Below are 19594 nucleotides of genomic sequence, written 5' to 3'. Positions count from 1 at the left end.
GATTGAGTGGGAGTTTAACGAGAAAAGGTTGCAGTGCTTTCATTTTCAAAAATCTCATTAGGGCCAAAACAACAAACAAACCAAATTATGTTTTGATGTACGAGGTCATGCTTATACCTGACTAGCAGGAAGTACCATAGCAACGCTCTTGATAATTAATCTCCCACAACGTTTTTCTTTTTTCTTCTAAATTATGTACATTATTGTTTATAGAACTTCCTCTGTGACCACGACACCAAGTAAAAGTGTAAAAATGTTTTAACGACTTCATTATTCACCGTTGACCACAAAAAACAAATTTCTATATTTTGACGATATTTGTCAAGTTTTTTTCACTGAAGTCGGTAGACTGCAAAGGGAAATCGAAAATCCAAAGGTACTTTAATTTTAATTAGTGCTCTCGGTTAAATTGCCTCAGATCTTGTCAAATAATCCCCTTTTCAAAAATAGCTAAATAGGTTGGTTAAATTTCCTGTCGATGATAACCCGGTAAAGTTTACACTGAATACAAATACTGATTGGTTCGCTAACTTCCAGTTTATGTTTGATCTTAGTTCTCGTATTCTTTCATTTTGCATTTTAAAATTTTTCATACACAAGCCTTTCTAAGATGTTCCTGGTTTTAATGGATTTGCTAGCGTTCGAATGATTACATTTCGGGTTTTAGTTTACACTCGAATATATATATATACATGTATTTTTTTTACAACCTCGAGTTAAACGCAGATTCGCGGCTATATTCCGTAATCTTTTAACTCTTTAAGTGTTTTTCTATGCGGTTTTTACTAAAGGAAATTTGCGGTTGAATCTTAGTTTTCTAAGCTTCTGTGTTGTGTAGTCTGTCATCTTCTACCTTGAATTAAAACAAAGTACATTTCAAAATGCGCTATAAAATAGACTTAAAGAATCAGCAAGATTAAATCAACTTGATTGAGTTGATCCTTAAAGAAATCTTTATTCATTGTTATTCTAATTTGGGAAATATTAACACAGACAATTGCTTTTACTTCTTGGTGACGGTCTAAAAGGAGTTGACAAAAGGTATGTGATTTGTTATTGTGAATGCTGATTGAATTAATTCCTTGGCTTTGAAAGTCAGTAAAGAATTCACACTTCGTTCCAATCACAGATAATTTCCCTTTATGATTGCTATGAAGTGTTTCAATCCAGCTTGGAATCAAAGTCAGTAAAATGTGCTCGGTGAAGTAATAATCGATTATTTTCTTTCAAGCTTTTAAGATATTTCAAGGATGTTATTACCTGGAACACAGAACCACTTTCAAGAGCCATAAGATTTGGAACGAATCATTATTTGGCAGTGTTGATATGTAGCTAAAAGTTTTCATGTAGATGGAAAATATTCAAGGCATACTTAAAAACTGAGTCTTCCCCTCGTGCAGTTTATTAGGGGTTATTCTTGGCTTCGACATCAGCCACAACTCATTCCCATCCACTTTCACCGTTACGTTTTGTTTTTTTTAACTTCTTCTTAAAGTCCTTAGTATATAAAGATATTTTAGAATATTATACGTTGCACACACCTGAAATATTTAAATTGTTTTAAAAATTAACTTATTGATTTGTTCATTTATTCATGATTCCATCCGTCCACTTAATCGTTCTTTCGTTCAATCATTAATTCGTGCGCTGATTCACTTCACTTATTTATTCTGCACAATGCTCTTAGTATATAAAGATATTTTAGAATATTATACGTCCACACCCCTGAAATATTTAAATTGTTTTAAAATTAACTTATTGATTGGTTCATTTTTTCATGATTCCATCCGTCCACTTAATCGTTCTTTCGTTCAATCATTAATTCGTGTGCTGATTCACTTCACTTATTTATTCTGCACAATGCTCTACATTTTCCTTGAAAAAATTCATGAAGTTGATAGCAGAACATCGTCTAAAATAATTTTGAGTCGTACATATCTTATTATCCCTTTAACACTAGTTGCAGTCATTGGTGCAGCTTCCAATCCCAAAGTTGAATGTATAATTCATAATGGTAGATAAGACAATTAGTCGTCAGCTAGGAAATGTTCGCCTTACGTAAACGAAAACCAAATCCTCACGTGATCTCAAAATAAACTCAATCACAAGCATTTACTTTGTAAGTAGTACTTACGGTTGGCAAGAAAAAAATTAATTTTCAGTTCTATCTAATTTTAAAGAAGTTTAGAAGCCCACAACCTGACAAGGTCTGACTAAATCCATCACTGATTCGTAACTTACTCCTGGTCACATTCTGTACACGTGCAATTGCGGGTTAATGGATGTAGTAAAGCCAGTTACCCTCCGATAGCAGAGTTGATGCCTTTTCCCTTTGACAGAAATTTTGTTTGTATCACGAAATTAATGTACTTTCTGTTATACCGTTTATTGAAGCTAGTAAGGCGAGCATCAATGGCTGTTTTGAAAACAGTTTCTGAAAACAGAATCATTGCAACTGAAGTGCTGTAGATTGTCAGCTGTTTATTATATCTATTTGTTTTCCTATGTATACTCAGGTACAGCTACGTTAACAGAAAATCTATTGCCATCATAAATTGTCACAAAAGGATAACACTCCAAAAGTTTTCATTACTAGAGAAGGTGGCGTTTCAAGATTAGGAGCAAACAGTATGGTGATTGTCACGATGATGAAATTGAAAGTTTTGTCATTCTTTTATTGTAATGTTTAGTTTATCGGCACAGAGTAACAAAGCTTTGTTAATTAGTAGCGACTTGGTATAAACATTACAATGCCTGTTTCAGTTATCCTACTGATTTTTAATATCGCATCCATCTTTTCACTATTTTTTTCGCTATGCAGACCACATGAATTACGCAAGTCGCGTTCAAACCGTGCAATCCCCCAAAACGGCAGCGGAATCAGTCTCAGAGGATTTTGTTAACGTATGACATAAACAAGCCGATAAAATTCTACTTTTCTTTCATTGAACAAAAATTTAAATCAAATTAAAAAGTTTGATCAATCTGTTTTTAATTGCCCAGCTTTAAAACTTCTTGTCACGAAAACTGCTCCAACTTACTTTTATAATCGAAAAGTTGGTTTTATATTCAGGGGGAGTATCCGGGTGTCTCTATGTAAAAATTATTTTGCAAAATCACCGTCAAATTTTGCGTTTGAGCACAGCATGATAGAGTTGAACCATCAAACATGTCTTGAATTCTTTGTTCTTTGTCAACTTAGTTTCCCTCCCTGGAGAGTATAAACTCCTTTGTGTTGCTCGCGGTCTTAGTCACTTTTACCTGTTCGAGTCATTCAGAGAAGTTCAACCCACTTTTGTTGTTCCTCTGCCATTCAGGGATCAAGTTTTCAGCGAACTTGAAGGTACGAAAACAATTATACCATTATCTCTGGAAACTTCTTAAAGTTAACTGGCACTCAAGCACCGAAGAACAGGTATACCCAATAGGATTGCTCATTTTTCTGTTGTGCTCGACTACTTTTACACGAACTCAGCTTGGAGCAGATCGCCATTAAACAGACTTTTAGGTGAAAAGGTACAACACTACTAGCGTGATGAGTGATCTGTCCACCTTATTGTTCTTTTGGATCGCTAACATTTGAAACCAGACATACAAACTACCATTAATACTGTATTGTTTATGAATGCAAATTGAGGCTCAGTGGGCCTGTAATGTACGCGGTCAGCTCAAAAGAATGAAGACATTAAACGTCTGGAAAACAGTTGATAAGTAAGCAATCTTGAAATCTTGATCAGAGGAGACTCTATCTGTCTTCAGAAACAAACCCTCATTGTTCAGTTGGTAACCGCAAAGCAATTTTCTTTGACCTTCGAGCGACTTTACATGACATGGCAGGCGCAGCCTAGACGCCTCACAGTCTTGTAGAACGGGTAAGGAAGTCTGCGTTACAATTACCGGTAATAGAAGTACACATAAAATATTTAAGAGAAATGCACAATTTTGGGTTAAAAACAGAGGTTTTAGACTTGAAAATTAATACTATGAGTGAGTACCAGATAAGGAAAAAGCATGGCGGCTTAGACTTAGAAATCGCTGGAATTTTGGAAGCAACAATGTTGACTTGACACTTCAGATCAAGAGTTACCATTAACCTAAATGTAGCTTTCCTGATTACGTTTGCACAAATTTTATGAGATATAAATATTTTTAGAATTTTAGGAAAACTGGTCGATTTAATACAATTAATCACCTCTTCTAGAGAATCTGCCGACTGTTTAAACTGTTATCCTGCAAAAATGATTTCGACGAAAGGTTGATCAGCAAAATAGACCGTTGCCATGATTCATTCAGTTTTGTGTGCATTTAGAGTTTCGGTTCATAATTTCGGTTTACTTTGAACACTAAGCTGTTTTACCTTCTAATCTCTAATTAAATCGCTTTCTTAAAAGAATAACGTATATTAAAAAGGTGAGTGGAATCATTAACGATTTCCTTAACATATTCTGTGCAGAGCGTTTCGATAGAAACTTGGCCATTGTTGTAAACATGCTGGACCAACCGCCGGATTAGTTGTAAACAGTGAAACGCTCACAATGCATTTCTCCAGCTGTTTAACTCTAGTTCTCTCAAAACAAACTTGGAATTCGGTGCTTATTCGAAATTTTCACGCGAAAGGACATGTTAAATCACAGTTTTGATATGGTAATGGAAACCTGAGGTGTTCGGAAAGTTTATGGCAAATTACGTCCTTGAATCAAAGCACGCCATTTGAGAGAAATATTGCTAGAGTGGGTAGCATTTAACTAGCTTTTGTTGAAAGTGTTCAACAAGAACCGGCATCTAGAACCTAAAACCTTAGCGCATGGAGACCTAGACATGCCTCTTGGGATGTAAAAAAGAAATCAGTAAACAATATCACCAAACTACCGATGCGAAAAAATACATTATGATTGAAACCACTGAACGCTATTTGAAAATGATAAATATCGTCGCTCAATCTCGGTTAACTAGTTGTAATAAACAAAGAAGGGACACATCAACAAACTCTTTTTTGTTTATCTTTTTATTTGTAGGCTCAGTAGGGGGTGTCGTTAAGTGTCCACCGAAACACGTTCAGAGAAAGCCGAACAATGCTATGCGAGAGTTCTTTTTTTGGAAAAAAAAAATAGCTTCCTGACAATTTTTTTCTTTCTCTCCTGACAGAATTTTAATCACTTGCGAACCGGAAAGAAAATAAAAAAAATCTAAACTCTGTTTAGTACATTTTTGAACAGGAGGCAACAAATGACTGTTTTGTTTGATCGTTAATGAAAACGTCAGTATTCTTCTCACTTGCATTAGTATCTTGGTTTGTTTTGATACAGTTGATTGATGATAAAGAGGTCTCACTGAGTTATTCATCATACGGCCTCAAGAATTTCTAGTGCTTCGTTATCTTGTCATAACTAACATTGTGCTCTACATATTTCCTAACGCAAGCTATTTGATGTTTATAGATATTTTTATATCTGTTTATTTGTCTTTTCCATGTAATTCCTCCATTGTGGCTTACCGTGTGAACCATTCAGCCATTGTGTTTAAAAAGCCTTGCGTCGTCGTAAATTTTTTACTTCTTAAATCCACCGTTAAAGTTAAGAGCTTTCTTCATCACCGATCTATAAGTGATGACTGCGCTTCAAATGTATCATCTTCAAATGTATCACCCTCAAATGTATCACTCAATTCATCACAGTTCGATTGAAGGCAATGGCAATATTGAATAGAACCAGAGCACAGCTATCTCTATCGTATATTGTGAATTTTGATGAGGAAATTTGTCAGGGTTAATCGATATGTGGGTGAAAAAGAGATAATCTATTTCCCGCTACTTGAGGGTTGTACACATTAAGGCTTAAGGCCTCCTATGCCGACGATAATAGGACCAAATCATATTTTTGGGTAAAAAAATCTCATTCATTACTTCTAAGAAACTTTATGTTGTTGAAAAGTTTAAAACCATGCACTTTTAGGGAAAAACGAAAACTCAAATTCGATTGTTTTCTCTAGAATGAAACTGTTAACTTTCTAAAAAGGAACAATTTTTTGAACGCTTTGATTCGGTAGGCGTCACAATATTCATCCTTGGTCAATATTATGTCGACATACAAAAATACATTACTCTACTACCTATAGTGTTCCATATTTTCATCTGAATGTTTTCTTTCATGGTATTTACCCCCTGTGCGCTCATAACTCGAAAGACTCTGTGAGTTGGAATATTCTGTTTGTCAACAGATGCACGAACAGAACTTGCAGCAGGTAACCTTATACTGAGACGGACACTGGAGGCACGCTATTCAAACAGTCAAGTTGATGCAACTCTTATGATGTATATACTTAACGTTTCTCATATACGTAAAGGATTTTAAGAAAGAAAGCTATTACTTTCAGGATATATTATTCCAACGAGCAACCAAAGCTTAATGAACACACCATAACTACTTTATCTCGTCCCATCTGTCCTCACTACCTGTCAACGTCCTGATGGACAAGAAAAATCAGTTATAGAGAGGGCTTTGAGGAAATTAAGTCTTTCAGCTAGGAGAGTTTAAAAAATTTTGATGCAATATAAATCTCTTTGAGCTTTGACATGTAAAAGATAGCAGGTTGGGCAAGAAATCTCAACAACTCATCGAAGTCGTTCTCGAATTTTTTTTCTGCTTTATAAAAAGAAGGAGGCATTATAGTGAAAAAGACTCTAAATATCTCAAACTGGTCGCGGCAAGTTTGAAATTAATTGTTTTTTCGAAACATTGATAAATATTTCAAAACCTGAGCTGATACTAAAAACCTTTTTTTATCGTGGTAAGGAGATATATCTTATTGAAATTTCCATGGATGCAAATTAGTCAGTTGGACGTGACGACAAATATTATCGCTTGTCAAGTTCGAGAAGGTTGTGACGGATTTGACCCAAGAAGAACTGTTATCGTTATTGAAAATATACAGCCCCTAAACACCCATTTCTATTACCCCAGACTATTTATTATATCTGTTCGTTTCTAACAATCTTCTTCATTTATGTTTGTAGCAAATATATCTCGTAAAAATTGTGATCATAACTGTTCTGTGCGGTGTCTTTGAAAATATTATGGCCTTTCTCCAAAACAATACAAGTGCATCGCGTTTCAAAAGCAAGATCGCCCCTTGAATATGACGTATTTATTATTATTGCCTTGAGCTAAATTAGAATGGAAAAAGTTTAAACTTTATGTGGATTCATTTCTAGATACCTAACTTGGCTGTGAAACTGCAACTGAAAATTCCGAAGCCGTTAAGATAAATTCTCGTGATGTAGGAATCTTTGATAGATTGCTGTCCAAACATCAGCGAAAGTGTCAAGTTCATTAATCTTAGATTCTTCTAACAAACAATTGTTGAAACTTCGGAAACGATATTTCACGGATCAAGTATTTTTTTAAGAGGCAGTACAATAAATCAAAGAATGCTGTTATCTCTTCGTTTTATCTCTCAAGCCCTGCTTTTCCAGTTAACTGTTAATTGTTTTCCTTCATATTAAACCTATGGTGTCTACCGTACGAAAGTAGATCAGACTGAGATTGATCATAATTATTTCGCTAATCTCTCTTTTTACAGACGATTTAATCAAATCACTCTCCCTGTAATTAAGGCTAATCTAATTAATCACGTATAAACACAATTTATAACTTAATTTCGGAACAATTTGCCGAGGGCAAAAAATGTAGTTTCTATTTCTGCCCTATTGGAAAGGTTAAACGCACGCGAACCGAGGGAAGAATTTGCGCAAAGCTTATCTTCGAGAGGTGTTTTGCAACTTCTTGTGGTAAGATTATTACATTCTAGCCTTCTGAAATGAAGGCATGCTATTCGTTTCGTTCAAGAGCATTTTATCGGGTTTTCATGGCTTGTGATAAACACTGTCGTCGTCGGTTTTAACAAACTTGACTGAGAGAACTTTGTAAATCACAGCACGCTTTTATAATCACGTAAATGGTCGACATCGAAGCATTTTACTTGTCCGCATGATGTTATTGATAAGAGAAAATAGTCTGTGTTTTTACTGTCAAAAAATCATAATATATACGTTTTCATTTGCATATAGAGTATAACTGAATCACTCGGATTTAGCTTTTGGCATGATAACTTCTAGTAAGAAATGGAGACGGTGAACATCTCTTTAAACTGAATTATCAAAATTGCTAAGGAGTCGTCTAAAAATCAGCTTATGATAGAAGGTTTCTTCTCATGTATAAGCTTAAAAAAGGATTTTTAACAGAGATTTATGGTGTAGGTGTTGGAGCCACAACGATCCACAAGATGAGGCTTTGTTTGACATCAATTTGCTAACGAACCAGTTGTCTTCGACAAAGTGAACTCAATATAAATCATACTATCAAAGGTGCTCGAGCATGTAGTAGGCATCAGGATTCAAAAAGCATAGTAGATGTTGAGTAATGATATTTTCGCCGGACAAGCCGAAAATTTGAAAAAATTGCTAATCATTTGTATTGTTTATCAGCTCTTCCACAAAGGAAACAATTTAAAACACAAGTTAAACAAAAAATGGAAAATCACATTTCTGATACACTTTTTTTTTTACTTGATTGGCCCTACAAAGCAATTTCGTAGCCACAAAAAAGATTATAGCTGACATTTCATTGCATGACTTAATTTCTCCTGCCAATTACCATCGGAAATGGTCAGAATTCCCTTAATTTGATAATAATGTCGAAAGCCGAGTTCCGAAAAAGAATTCCTCAAGATCTTCTATAAGGCTGTATTTTGTACACTAACACTAGCAATTTTCCGTTCAAATAATTATACTAAATAAGCTTGCAGGAAAGATTTAAGCTTTCTCGTGATGATTTGAATACTTCATTTATATACTGGCACCCAAGTGAAGCAGCAATATCGCTTTCAGTCTAATCGTTAAATAGCGAGATGGTTTCACTTAGTTTACTTCAGTCGTTCAATTGAACCGATGTTATATCTATTCCTCTGAAACTGTCTTTGACTTACGCAAGTATATAAGTAATTTTGAGTCAAAAGCAAGCATTTTCTACCTTAAATAATTCTTCTTAAGTCACACCTCTTTTTTAAATTTATCTATTGCATTGTGGTTTGCTTTCTTGATTGAATTGCGGGATTGAGTCAGGCTCGTTGTTCTTCTGCGCATCTCTCTTTGAAATTGCTGCTGATAGAAAAAACGAGGGCTCGTTTAGAGTGAAATGGTCGGTTTTGTAGCTGTTTGCGTTTGTGTAAACGAATTGCTAAAGCTGGTATTGTTTTCCAATAAGAAGGTAGATGGAAGCGCAAGTTCATATTTAGGTTTCATCGCTCATTTTGAACTCGTAATTTTCTAAGATAGCAAGGTAAAGAAGACTTTCCAGTTAAGTCGCTGCTCACCTGCGATCAAGTCGTAGACAAAAACACTCGTGATATTGATAACCGGCTTATCTCGGCATCTCGCTCATAGTTTTACAAGAAGTATCTTAAGAGGAATACTGATAGCAAGGATCTAAAAATCCACTGTTTATCGTTTTAGTGTACATGCGTACATGCGAAGACAAACAACTTCTGTAGTTTCGCTAAAGGAAGTTTTTTTAGGCTCAGTTTAAAGACATGCAGCAATTCTGTTGTGATTTCGATTCTTCTCGTTAAGGCAGCGCGTGTGTAATCATTACAAGACATTCACCTAACATAAATGTGATTAGTTAATGATTGCAATAGTTATCTTAATGAGATGTTTTTTTGCCAAAAGTACTTTGCCTGTTGTCTTGTTGACCTCATCGTGTTGACTCATTTGTCTTTAAACGTGCCTATAGTTGAAACGCATTATTAAAAGTAACATAAATAAAACACCTAAAATGTTGAATTCGAATGTAGCCATCCTCATAGGCTAGACATGAACATCTTGTCAAACTGAGGATCACTGTTTGTCAATGATTTTCTGTGCGATAACGCACTGGTCATCGTCAAATTGTTGCTTTCGGACCGTGATCACTTTAAGGTGCGCGAGTGATAAGACAACATGCGTGTCGTTATGGCGCTTGGACCAAATTTTGACGAATATGATAAATTCAAGTCATATATGTATTACATGAGCTGATACATTAGATTGACCGCTTGGATACTGTGTTTGGTTGTATCTTCCTTAAGAGAGCAGTGCAACAGCAACTTCTAAGAATTTGGTAAGTGGTTTAACTGTCAGACATTCCTCAGGGTTTGAATAAGTATATCCAGCAGTGAGCAAACTTGTTTTAAACGAATTCGCACCGTAGTAGCAAATACTGAAGATCGTGTTCGCTGATTTACATGTCTAAAAAGTTCAAGTGAACACTCGACAACGTCCGCTGAAAGAGGAGTGTTCGATAGCAGTACTTGTTCCCACTGTTGTAATCAGGGGGGGACGTGAAGTATTTTTCAGAAACTTCTCAGACGATCGTCTGCTTATGAAAATTTGATTTGATAATTTTTGCGCACCACATCCTTTACAAGAACATTTTAGGTAACGCGAGTGCCGATTATATCACTTTTTTTCTAGTCCGTTTCGTATATGTCTGTGCCAAAGACAAAAAGAAAAGAACAAAAAGAATTCATATTTAGCGAAAGAGGAGAATCACTGGTGTTTGTTTTCAGTCATTTTGTAACGTCAGTAGACATTCGGTTGTTTATATAAGCGTCTGTTTCATTGTCTGTTGCTGACGACAAATTAATATGTTGTGACTGAAAACAACATAAAGCGGAATCTTAAAGATATTTTTACTTTGGAGTATTTCAAGTTCAGGACACTGTAACGAAGGCCCGAAGGCAAGTGAACAAAATAAAGAAATTGAAAAAGGTTACGGTTCTCTTTACCAGTCTGAAATGACCAGTTCAAGCCAAGTTTCGGACCAACTGAATTTTTCTCGATCACTTTATTGAATTTCTCTCGTTTGCTTAATACCCAATGAATGGACAAGCATAATTAGAATCAGTGCAGCAAGTCCGGCAAAGGTTTTAGCACATTTTGTTCTTTGCTGCTTGTCATGGGAATATTGGACTCCATTGAGAAGGTAGTGGGATGTTTCAACAAAACTTGATGCAGTTTGTGGGAGTGTAGTAATAGTTAAGACAAAATGAATGGAAGAAAACGCTTGCTCCATTGCTAAGCCCGAGGGCATTGTGACCTTTGTACACTCAGACAAAATATGACCGTATCGCGTATTTTGCCGATTAATGAAAACGTTATGTGAAAAGGCTTGTTTGTGTTAGATTCTATGTATTGATATGGGAGGTAGAGTTAACCTTCAGATATGTTGATCTATATTTCAAATTTCATTTCTGATAAAATTCCTTCGAGGTGACAAAGAACCTGCTCGTATATCAAAATACGCCGTGCAAACAGCTTTGTAGCTCAGTTGAAAGTAGCGTTAAGCCTGTACCATCTGTGTAAGTGGCTCCGGTTTAAGCTACGTTGAACCGAGGATTCTGTTTTTAAAACTTTACTTTCTGCTGTATTTTGATTTCAGCTGATCTCCCCTACGCGAACATACCTTCGTGTGCAAATCTGAAGATTTTGCATACTTTTTTTGCAAACATCTGAACATCTGTTCTAAGAGTATCTGTTTACATAACTGTTCTCTGAGCCAAAACTTTTAATGCCATCGCCTCAGTTCCTCTCGTTTTTGTGTATTCACTTTGTTTCTTGGTCAAATGCAAAGTGTCTTTACTATTTCTTGTTCGTTTATCAGCTATCACTCTGTAATGTATCGTAAAGACAAGTTGAACATGACCCAGTTTTGTGGCATGAAGGAGTTTTCTGCTCATGCGGTTATGAGCTGGTAATTAGTAAATTAGTATCATTATAACCTTAAATGATGTTTTTCCTTTGTGTTGAACTCAGGTCCGGTCGTAACCTCAATGAAATTATCAAACTACAACCTTCGAAGATGCGATGCAATCAGACTATAACGTTTATAATTCTTTGTCAAATCTGCTTGTGGAATTCCAAATCTGAGAGCAGGTAAAATTGTCTTATTTTCTGAAGATTTACTCTCATGAGGCGACCATGTATGTGCTGAGATAAAAAAAAAAAGAAGCACAATGAGTTGAAATGTTTACATAGATAAATTTATCCCTATAATTTTCCCACTATAGAGCGTACCAAAACAGAAATTTTTAAAATTAGTAAAGAGCATCTTTGGCATTTTAAAGTAAATCGATACTGAGCAGTAAGTCGTGAAATAAGATTTAAAATTGATGTATACACGTCTTTGCCCTGGTCTACTACTTCTTGTTAGCTTTGGTATTTGTTTTGATTTACTATTGGTCATAACCAGCCAAGTAGCCACTCGTTGTTAATTTAGAGATGGTTAAGTTGTATCTCAGTGTTATATAGCAAAACATATGTCATAATAATGGTAAAAGTTTCCCCAAAAACAATCGAATCATCTCTTTTGTCTACATTTATATTGATTTAGAAATGAATATACACTTTGTTGCTTTCAGATCTTTAGGAGGAAACAAGGAAAAGAATGACACAAATCCGGCAGACAATTCCGACCTTCCTTTTAGAAATAAGTAAGTTAGAGTAATTTTAGTTTCTAAACTAGTTACTAGTTATCTATTTAATCGCAACCTCAGGTCAAAAATGCGATGAAGCAAAATCCTCGATTTATAAAATTTAGAATGCATAGCGAAGCCTTCAGGGCAGTCTCTAATGCAACACCGGATGAAGTAAGGAAAGTGACTTTCAGCACCTTAAGGCAGTGTTCACACTTGGTGCCCGGGCACTAGTACCCGGGCACCGGCACAAAATGGTGCTGTGTTCAGACACACGGTACCCAGTCTGAAGATATGTTCATATTCAATAAACAGAGCACACGCTCACTATTGCACCGTCGGACGCCATTTTGAAATCTCGAGTGGGACAAGGAATTGTGGGTACGAAAACAAGTGGTTTGTGGGTAAAGTGCCAGGGCACCAACGAAAAATGTGTTCACACAAGGACTCAGTGCCCAGTTTAGTGCCCGAGTACAAGGTCGAGACCTTGTACTCGGGCACCGGCACCGTGCCCGAATTCTGGCGTGGGTACCAGGAAAAAAGGTGTGTTCACATTGGTGCCCGGCGTAGAATAGAACCCGGGCACGGTGCCCGGGCACCAAGTGTGAACACTGCCTAAGATCCCTCAGTATTGCTTCGAGTGATTATGAATTGCATCATTCTTGCTATATTAAAACGCGATCCTATTTTGAAAACCACTCGGTTTTGGTCTATGACTGGTAAACCCGTTGTAATCATCTTTCTGTTTCAATAAGCTGTCGATCATTATTACTGTTATTGCAAGTCGTTATGCTGGATGCCTTCGTCGCCATTAAGGCCCTGTAATAAATCAAAATTAATCTTAACTCAAAGGTTGAAAAGGTTTCGATAATCAACAGTCCATGCGCAACACAGTGAGATATTAGACCGTGATTCATCTATAAAAGAACTCTGGATTTCAAAAATCCAGAAGGAATGCAATGATCGATAGTAGCAGTGAAACAACATTAAAGACCACAACGATCAATTCACATCAAAGCGGAAAGGAAAAAAAAGAGTAAGACTTTCTTTGCTCTTTCTTCACAGGAAAACTGTGCGAAGTACTCACCCACATTCAAACCTGACCCGTATGATTCTTGGCAACGTGTCTGTAGAAGATGCTGTGGAAGTCATGTATGTTTTGCACCTTCAAGTATTTATGAGTCGTCTAATTTTCTACTTTGATATTTCCTAACACTCTCTGCAACTGGGGAAGGCTTCAAAAAAAAAAAAATTCGAACGCAGTTGTCCCTTTAATTTCCTGGCCAGCGTTTGATTAAATTGTCCCTTTTGATTATCACAAAGCTTTTTGTACCTCGACAGGAGAGACGACATGCCAGTGCTTAACAATAAGTACATTAACGAAACAGTGGCGGGAAAGAGTATGTCAAGTCTCTTGGAAGCAGTTTTCAAAACCTACGACAAGCGTATTAGACCCTTTTATGATGGTAGGACCATATATCTTTTAAGTTAAACATATCTTTGGAGACTTCAAAACTTTGAAATAGCTATGGTTATATCACTCATAACTTTAAATAGAAATGTTAACGTTTTAATCCGTTGGTGTCACGATCGTCGACGCCATTCACCCACCCAATTTTTCGGTTGGCTCACGAGTCTTACCCGGGACATGATTTAAAAAGATACGAACGAATTAATCGATAAATGAATATAGGTATGAATGACAGTGATTGATAACCGCTTAAAGTACATTAGAATTTTAATTTCGGTTATTTTCCCAGTACTATTTTGAGATATCTACCACATTTTACGTGACTTGTTAGAACTGCATGGTAATAGTTGAGTTTGCCCATGATTTACACAGTTGTTAAAGTAAGGTACTTTTAGCGATTGCATCCATGTCGGGTGAAAAAATATTGATATCAGACAGCATACTTTCAAGAAAGAAAACCCCTTGTGTTTCTCCAGCTTCTCATTTACGCTATAAAGATCCGACATTATGCCTATTGCTTCCCATTCTAGTTAAAACACTCGACGTCGCCATGGACCTACTCATTCTTTCATTTGGAGAACTTAGTGAAACCAATATGGTAAGAATCGTAATGATCATGAAGTTTATTAGCTTCTTAGCGGAGTGCTGAAGCGTAGGTAAAAGGCAAGTTAACAAGTCGCGATTTGCATCTGATAAGTAGAGGAGGTTGCACCTGGCTTGGTTTATAAACCATTCATGGCGCGCACGAGAGAAAAAGTACTGCAATGCCAGATTGCAATTGTATGTTTGTTTGCGTGGTTCCTTGGATTAATGATTTTCTGAAGGAAGGGCCACTTGGCTGGAAATCTGACTTTGCATCTTTACATACGCTCATACTTATTCACCAAAGCTCCTTTATCACCTCTAGGCCTGGCTCAGGGCTACATGTTTTCATACTCCTAGATATATTTCAATTAAGTGTCCAAAGTTATTTAGGTATGCATGGAAATAATGTCACATCAAGCCACATTTTCTTAAAACCATAGTTTGATTCATAATGATAGTTCTTTGGTGTTCATTAGGAATTTTCCGTTGACTTATACATGGGACAGTTCTGGCGTGATCCTCGTTTAGGATTTGGTCTTAACAAAACAATTATTCTGAGTGGAGATGCAACGGACAAACTCTGGGTCCCAGACACCTTTATTGTAAATTCAATCGACACAAAAATCCACCAATTGATAGCAGTCAACAAGAAAGCCTGGGTCCATCTGGGAAACGGAACGATCATGCTGGTATTGAGGTAAGTAGGGCACAAGTAAAATATTACACGCATAACGAAAGAAGATACGCACCATGATAAAGAAAACGAGGAAAAAGTATGAAGAAATAAAGGTAGGGAAAAAACGAAGGAATAACTTCGGTAATGCAGACAAACAGAGACAGATAAACAAATAGACAGACAGACAGATGGTTAGACATCGATATTTAAGGCACTTAGACAAGTGGTTGTGGCTTGAAGTAATTTAGCCTTCAAAGAGGTGTCGTGACATCTTTGCACAAGAAGTTACTACGCTCACGTTACCTCACAATGACAGAAATACGATGACCGAATTGACTCCTCCCTGTTTTTTTGCACAAAGAAAAAGGATTTGGTTTTCTAAGGGAAATTTTTCATGTGAGCTTGAAGCAAAGATCATTCACATACCCCTCCCCCCCCCCCCCACACAAAGTGCTTTACACCTCGGTTGCCTTTCAATGAGAGGCAGATGCATTGAAAATAGACCTAATCTTTCACTAACAGATACACTGCTCGAAGCTCTTGTAAAGTGGACCTCAGGGATTATCCGTTAGATGAACAGATCTGTCACCTATTTTTTGAGAGCTGTAAGTGCTAAATAATATCATCAATTAAAACTACGAAATGCATAATTGGAAAGAGTTTGTTGCACTTTTGATTAAAAGTTATGAATGTGTACCGTTACGTCTTTTGGCAATGAAAGGGTCACTGAGATCGTCGGGCCAGGAAACGTAGGTCGTAATAACAGGACTTTTTTATCATATTGTTTGTTTGTTTCGGATGGAGGGTGGAAAACCAGAGAATCCATAGAAAATACTTTAGGAGAAAAGAGGGGAACCATTAACAAACTGAACCAGGTCAGGTCGAGAAATCTCACCTGGGCCACAGCAGACGAAGGCGATGGCTGCCAGTTACGTAATCCTTGCAGCCTCCATGAATTGCCGGACTGTATCAGAGGATCTGATTGCATTATGAGGTGAATTCGTTCCCAAAAATCATGGTGCGTGTATTTCTCGCACCAGTTGTTAAATGTTGAAATTGTGATGAAGACCCTCTATTTTAAAAACTACGGCATTTTGATTGCCTTCTAGTTTCATTCGAAAGCAAGGACTTGAATTTAACTTGGAAACAACAAATTGGAACTGACATTTACATTTACGACAAAGAAATGGCCCAGTTTGACATATTGTCAGCCAAACGACGTGGAAAACATCAAATCTACCATTCAGGTGAGTTTATAAAAAAGAAATAGGTTGCTTGCTCAAGCGACACCTCCAAAACACCAAAAAGCGATTAAATGTCCAGCTCATCTTTTTCGATTTCATAGTTCTCACCGTGAATGAGTCAACTGTGTAACCATTTAAAAGATATACCTTTGGATAAGTTAGATTCTGACAAAAACGTTTCTTCTTTTTTGCATTCATCAGAGGGATTTTCAGGTCTCACTACAACAATAAAATTCAGGCGTCGAACGATGTATTATATATTCCAAATGTACATACCTTGTATCTGCGTTGTGATTTTATCATGGGTAAGCTTCTGGATTGACGAGACCGATGGTTCTGACCGCGTAGGACTGGGGATAGCTACGGTTCTAACCATTAGTTTCATGAGAGGCTCTATGAATGATAATGTACCACGTGTATCATATCTCAAGTCCGTGGATTATTTTTTGTTGGGTTCGTTCGTATTTGTCTTCATGACCCTGATCGAGTACGTGCTGGTTTTGAAACAGACAAGAAAGGAGAAGAAAAAGAAAAACGAAAAAAATAAAGAAACATTGGCACGTGACCGGAAGCGGGAGGCAGAGCTGCTGTTTTCAGATTCAGAGGATGAAAAGGTATTTTGTGTAATAGTGATAAAAAATAATAATTTGTAGAGAGGAGCAAAGTTAACTGATCATTTTATCTTTTAAATTTAAATAATAACACTTGTTTCCTTCTATAGGAGATCTTTTGAACCGACTTTTTTTAACAGAAAAAACATGACTTTTCTTCCCTTTATGCGGAATTAATTGATGTGGAAAAAATTTAGCATGCTAACCCCTTTTGAATTAATATATTCAATGATAACATCAATTTTGTACCCTTGTGTCGTTGCAAGTTTTGATACCTTAAAATGGACGTTGATGCACAATTTAGCTTTCCTGGGGTTATTGGAATGACAACATCCAGTATTACTGAAGAGGTTTAATAGCATGAGAAGGTGGAGCAGTCGTGGGGAGGGGAAAAGGAATGGCTATCTGCCTTGACAATCACTACGTCATCTTAAAATGATGTATATCTGAGAAGTTTCATTTTCTTTTAGGTTTCTGTGTCAGTATCCGTAGGCAGCAAAACATATGATTTTCAACATGGTAAACCAAGAACGGACGGCAGCCCTGTGAACTTTAACGTCAATAATCACAACAAGCCTGGGCGTACTGTGAGAATCGTAGAACCCACGCCTAATTTGACCAATAAACCTAAACGACAACCAAACCGGGATCAATTGAAAAAGCTTCATAGGCGACCCTCTATGATTCAAATGATTAGAAAGACAATCGAGGATGGTGAAGAAGAGATCTGCTATCTGGATAAGTATTCTAGGATAGTTTTTCCTCTTTCCTACACAATCTTTTTGGGGATTTACTTTGGCATTTACACGGTGCGATGGGAGAATATAGTTGCGTAATAAATTATAACAAAGTCACCTGAATGCGACATTAGCAGAACAGGTTAAACTATCTCGACTGTTAACGTGGAATGTCTAGAAATCGAGTTCTGAAGACTTAAATTCGTGGCCAAAAAGAAGAACGGGTGACAGCGTCGAGGCGCGCTTTCAGCCGAACTACATTGCCAAATTTGGTTGAGAAAAAATTATACTCGTAATTGATAATGGCGAGAGGTTAACAGCTTACGCGCAGAGTGTTTTAGCTTTTTAAAAGTTTACCTAATCTACAGTCTGGTTTTGAAAATTGTGGTGCGTAAAGAGGACTTTACGCCAGAGGGGAGGACGGGGGGTTAACAGAGTTTTGTTGAAATTTAGGAGTAAAGCAGGATATTTTGTTATTACCCGAAATCACCATCTCTTCTTACCAAAAATTTACCCTGGGAATCCCTTTAGCCACGCGCCCTTGAATCGCGTTTTTTGTGTGTCAAATGGGAGTTAAATTTGAGACCATCCAAATGATCTCGCTGAACGTTTTGTATCTCTTAACTTCGAATATGAACAATTATTTTATCAGTTAGAGGCGCTGGTCAAAATCTGCGCTTATTCTGGTTTTTTTTCTCTATAACGCTGTTTGCGTCCTTGTATCGTTATTATTTGTATTTTTATTTGTTGCGATATATGCTAGTTTAGAGATCTCGATCAATATTTTTTTACACAGTCAAACAACGTTTGCATACGTTAACATGACTGTTATCACCAATCAGTCCTCTGAGTGCAAAGAGCCGGAGTGTTATATTCTTTCTCGAATTATGAAGAGCTAACAGATAGGGAAATAAATTTGATATTTTAGAGCTACTTATATCCCCGAGTAAAAAATTAAGAGGTAAAGAAATAAATTTGAATTAAACCAGTACAAATAAACGCCTTCAGTGACTCTGAAGCCCCAATGCTTGACGATTAGGGAGCAATCCGTCGGAGATGCGCGTCTCGATGTTTAAGGAAACTTTTACAGAATTTGAGTTGGCTATCGTTCTAATGTGGCCAGCTTATACAGATATTTTGATTCCATGTCAGCGAATAGATTTGTAAGCAGTTCATCCAGGATTTTTGGCTGTGAATTCAGTGGATTTCAAACAACCTTTCCCTGGTAAAGAAACGTGTGTCTATAACAAGTAAAGCCAGCTTCACTACACTCCTGTCCACAACTCTTAATGAAATAACTTAAACTCATATTTAGTGAAGACTGAGAAAGTTGGTATCTCCTTGTCACACATTTATCATTTATTGCTTTACTGAGGCCTGCATTCCTCTTACTATATCGTCGGTGGGGGAGGGGGGGGGGGAAAGAAGGGAGGAGGGGAGGGGGTTGGGTATTCTTCATCACCGCGAGGACCACTTTCGTTTTGATTTTTGTTGTGTCTCGATAAAATTCACCTGATCCCCCTTAAGGTTCTATAATAATCTTATGAAACCTCTTTCCTCTCCTCCCTCTTCCCTCACTGGCAGTTATTTAGCAGTCAATTTTTTATACTCTGTTGGCGGCGACTCATAGTGCTAGTGTTTTTTATTCTGTCACGCTGTAATAAAGAGAGATTGCGTGATTAATTTGCTTCAAAACTGGAATAATCCGCCATGCGAAATACAAAGTTACGATGATAAAGATAGCAGAAGAAATACCATATCCT

The 19594-nt window shown here is 36.8% G+C and overlaps 1 protein-coding gene across 4 annotated transcripts in view; it reads left to right on the top strand.

Annotated features, from left to right (window-relative positions):
* Positions 1-19149, top strand: part of LOC131796756 (gamma-aminobutyric acid receptor subunit beta) — a 22148-nt gene extending 2999 nt beyond the window's left edge. The window contains exons 1-11 of one of the 4 annotated variants that reach the window (XM_059114356.2): positions 7707-7786; positions 11849-11968; positions 12454-12525; positions 13573-13659; positions 13849-13973; positions 14509-14576; positions 15040-15260; positions 15762-15844; positions 16349-16486; positions 16685-17097; positions 17565-19149. In XM_059114356.2, the coding sequence (XP_058970339.2) occupies positions 11895-11968; positions 12454-12525; positions 13573-13659; positions 13849-13973; positions 14509-14576; positions 15040-15260; positions 15762-15844; positions 16349-16486; positions 16685-17097; positions 17565-17930 (1647 nt within the window). In that variant the 5' untranslated portion in view covers positions 7707-7786; positions 11849-11894 and the 3' untranslated portion in view covers positions 17931-19149. Of the gene's footprint in view, positions 1-7706; positions 7787-9973; positions 10155-11322; positions 11395-11848; positions 11969-12453; positions 12526-13572; positions 13660-13848; positions 13974-14508; positions 14577-15039; positions 15261-15761; positions 15845-16348; positions 16487-16684; positions 17098-17564 lie in introns of those variants that run through there. The other 3 variants (XM_066170956.1, XM_066170963.1, XM_059114355.2) reach the window with 3 other exon arrangements.
* The last annotated feature ends 445 nt before the right edge of the window (positions 19150-19594 follow it).

This window comes from Pocillopora verrucosa, chromosome 1, assembly GCF_036669915.1.
Source record: "Pocillopora verrucosa isolate sample1 chromosome 1, ASM3666991v2, whole genome shotgun sequence".
NCBI classification, from domain to species: domain Eukaryota; kingdom Metazoa; phylum Cnidaria; class Anthozoa; order Scleractinia; family Pocilloporidae; genus Pocillopora; species Pocillopora verrucosa.
Note: the sequence above shows the minus strand (reverse complement) of the source record. Positions and strands in the feature narration are given on the sequence as shown.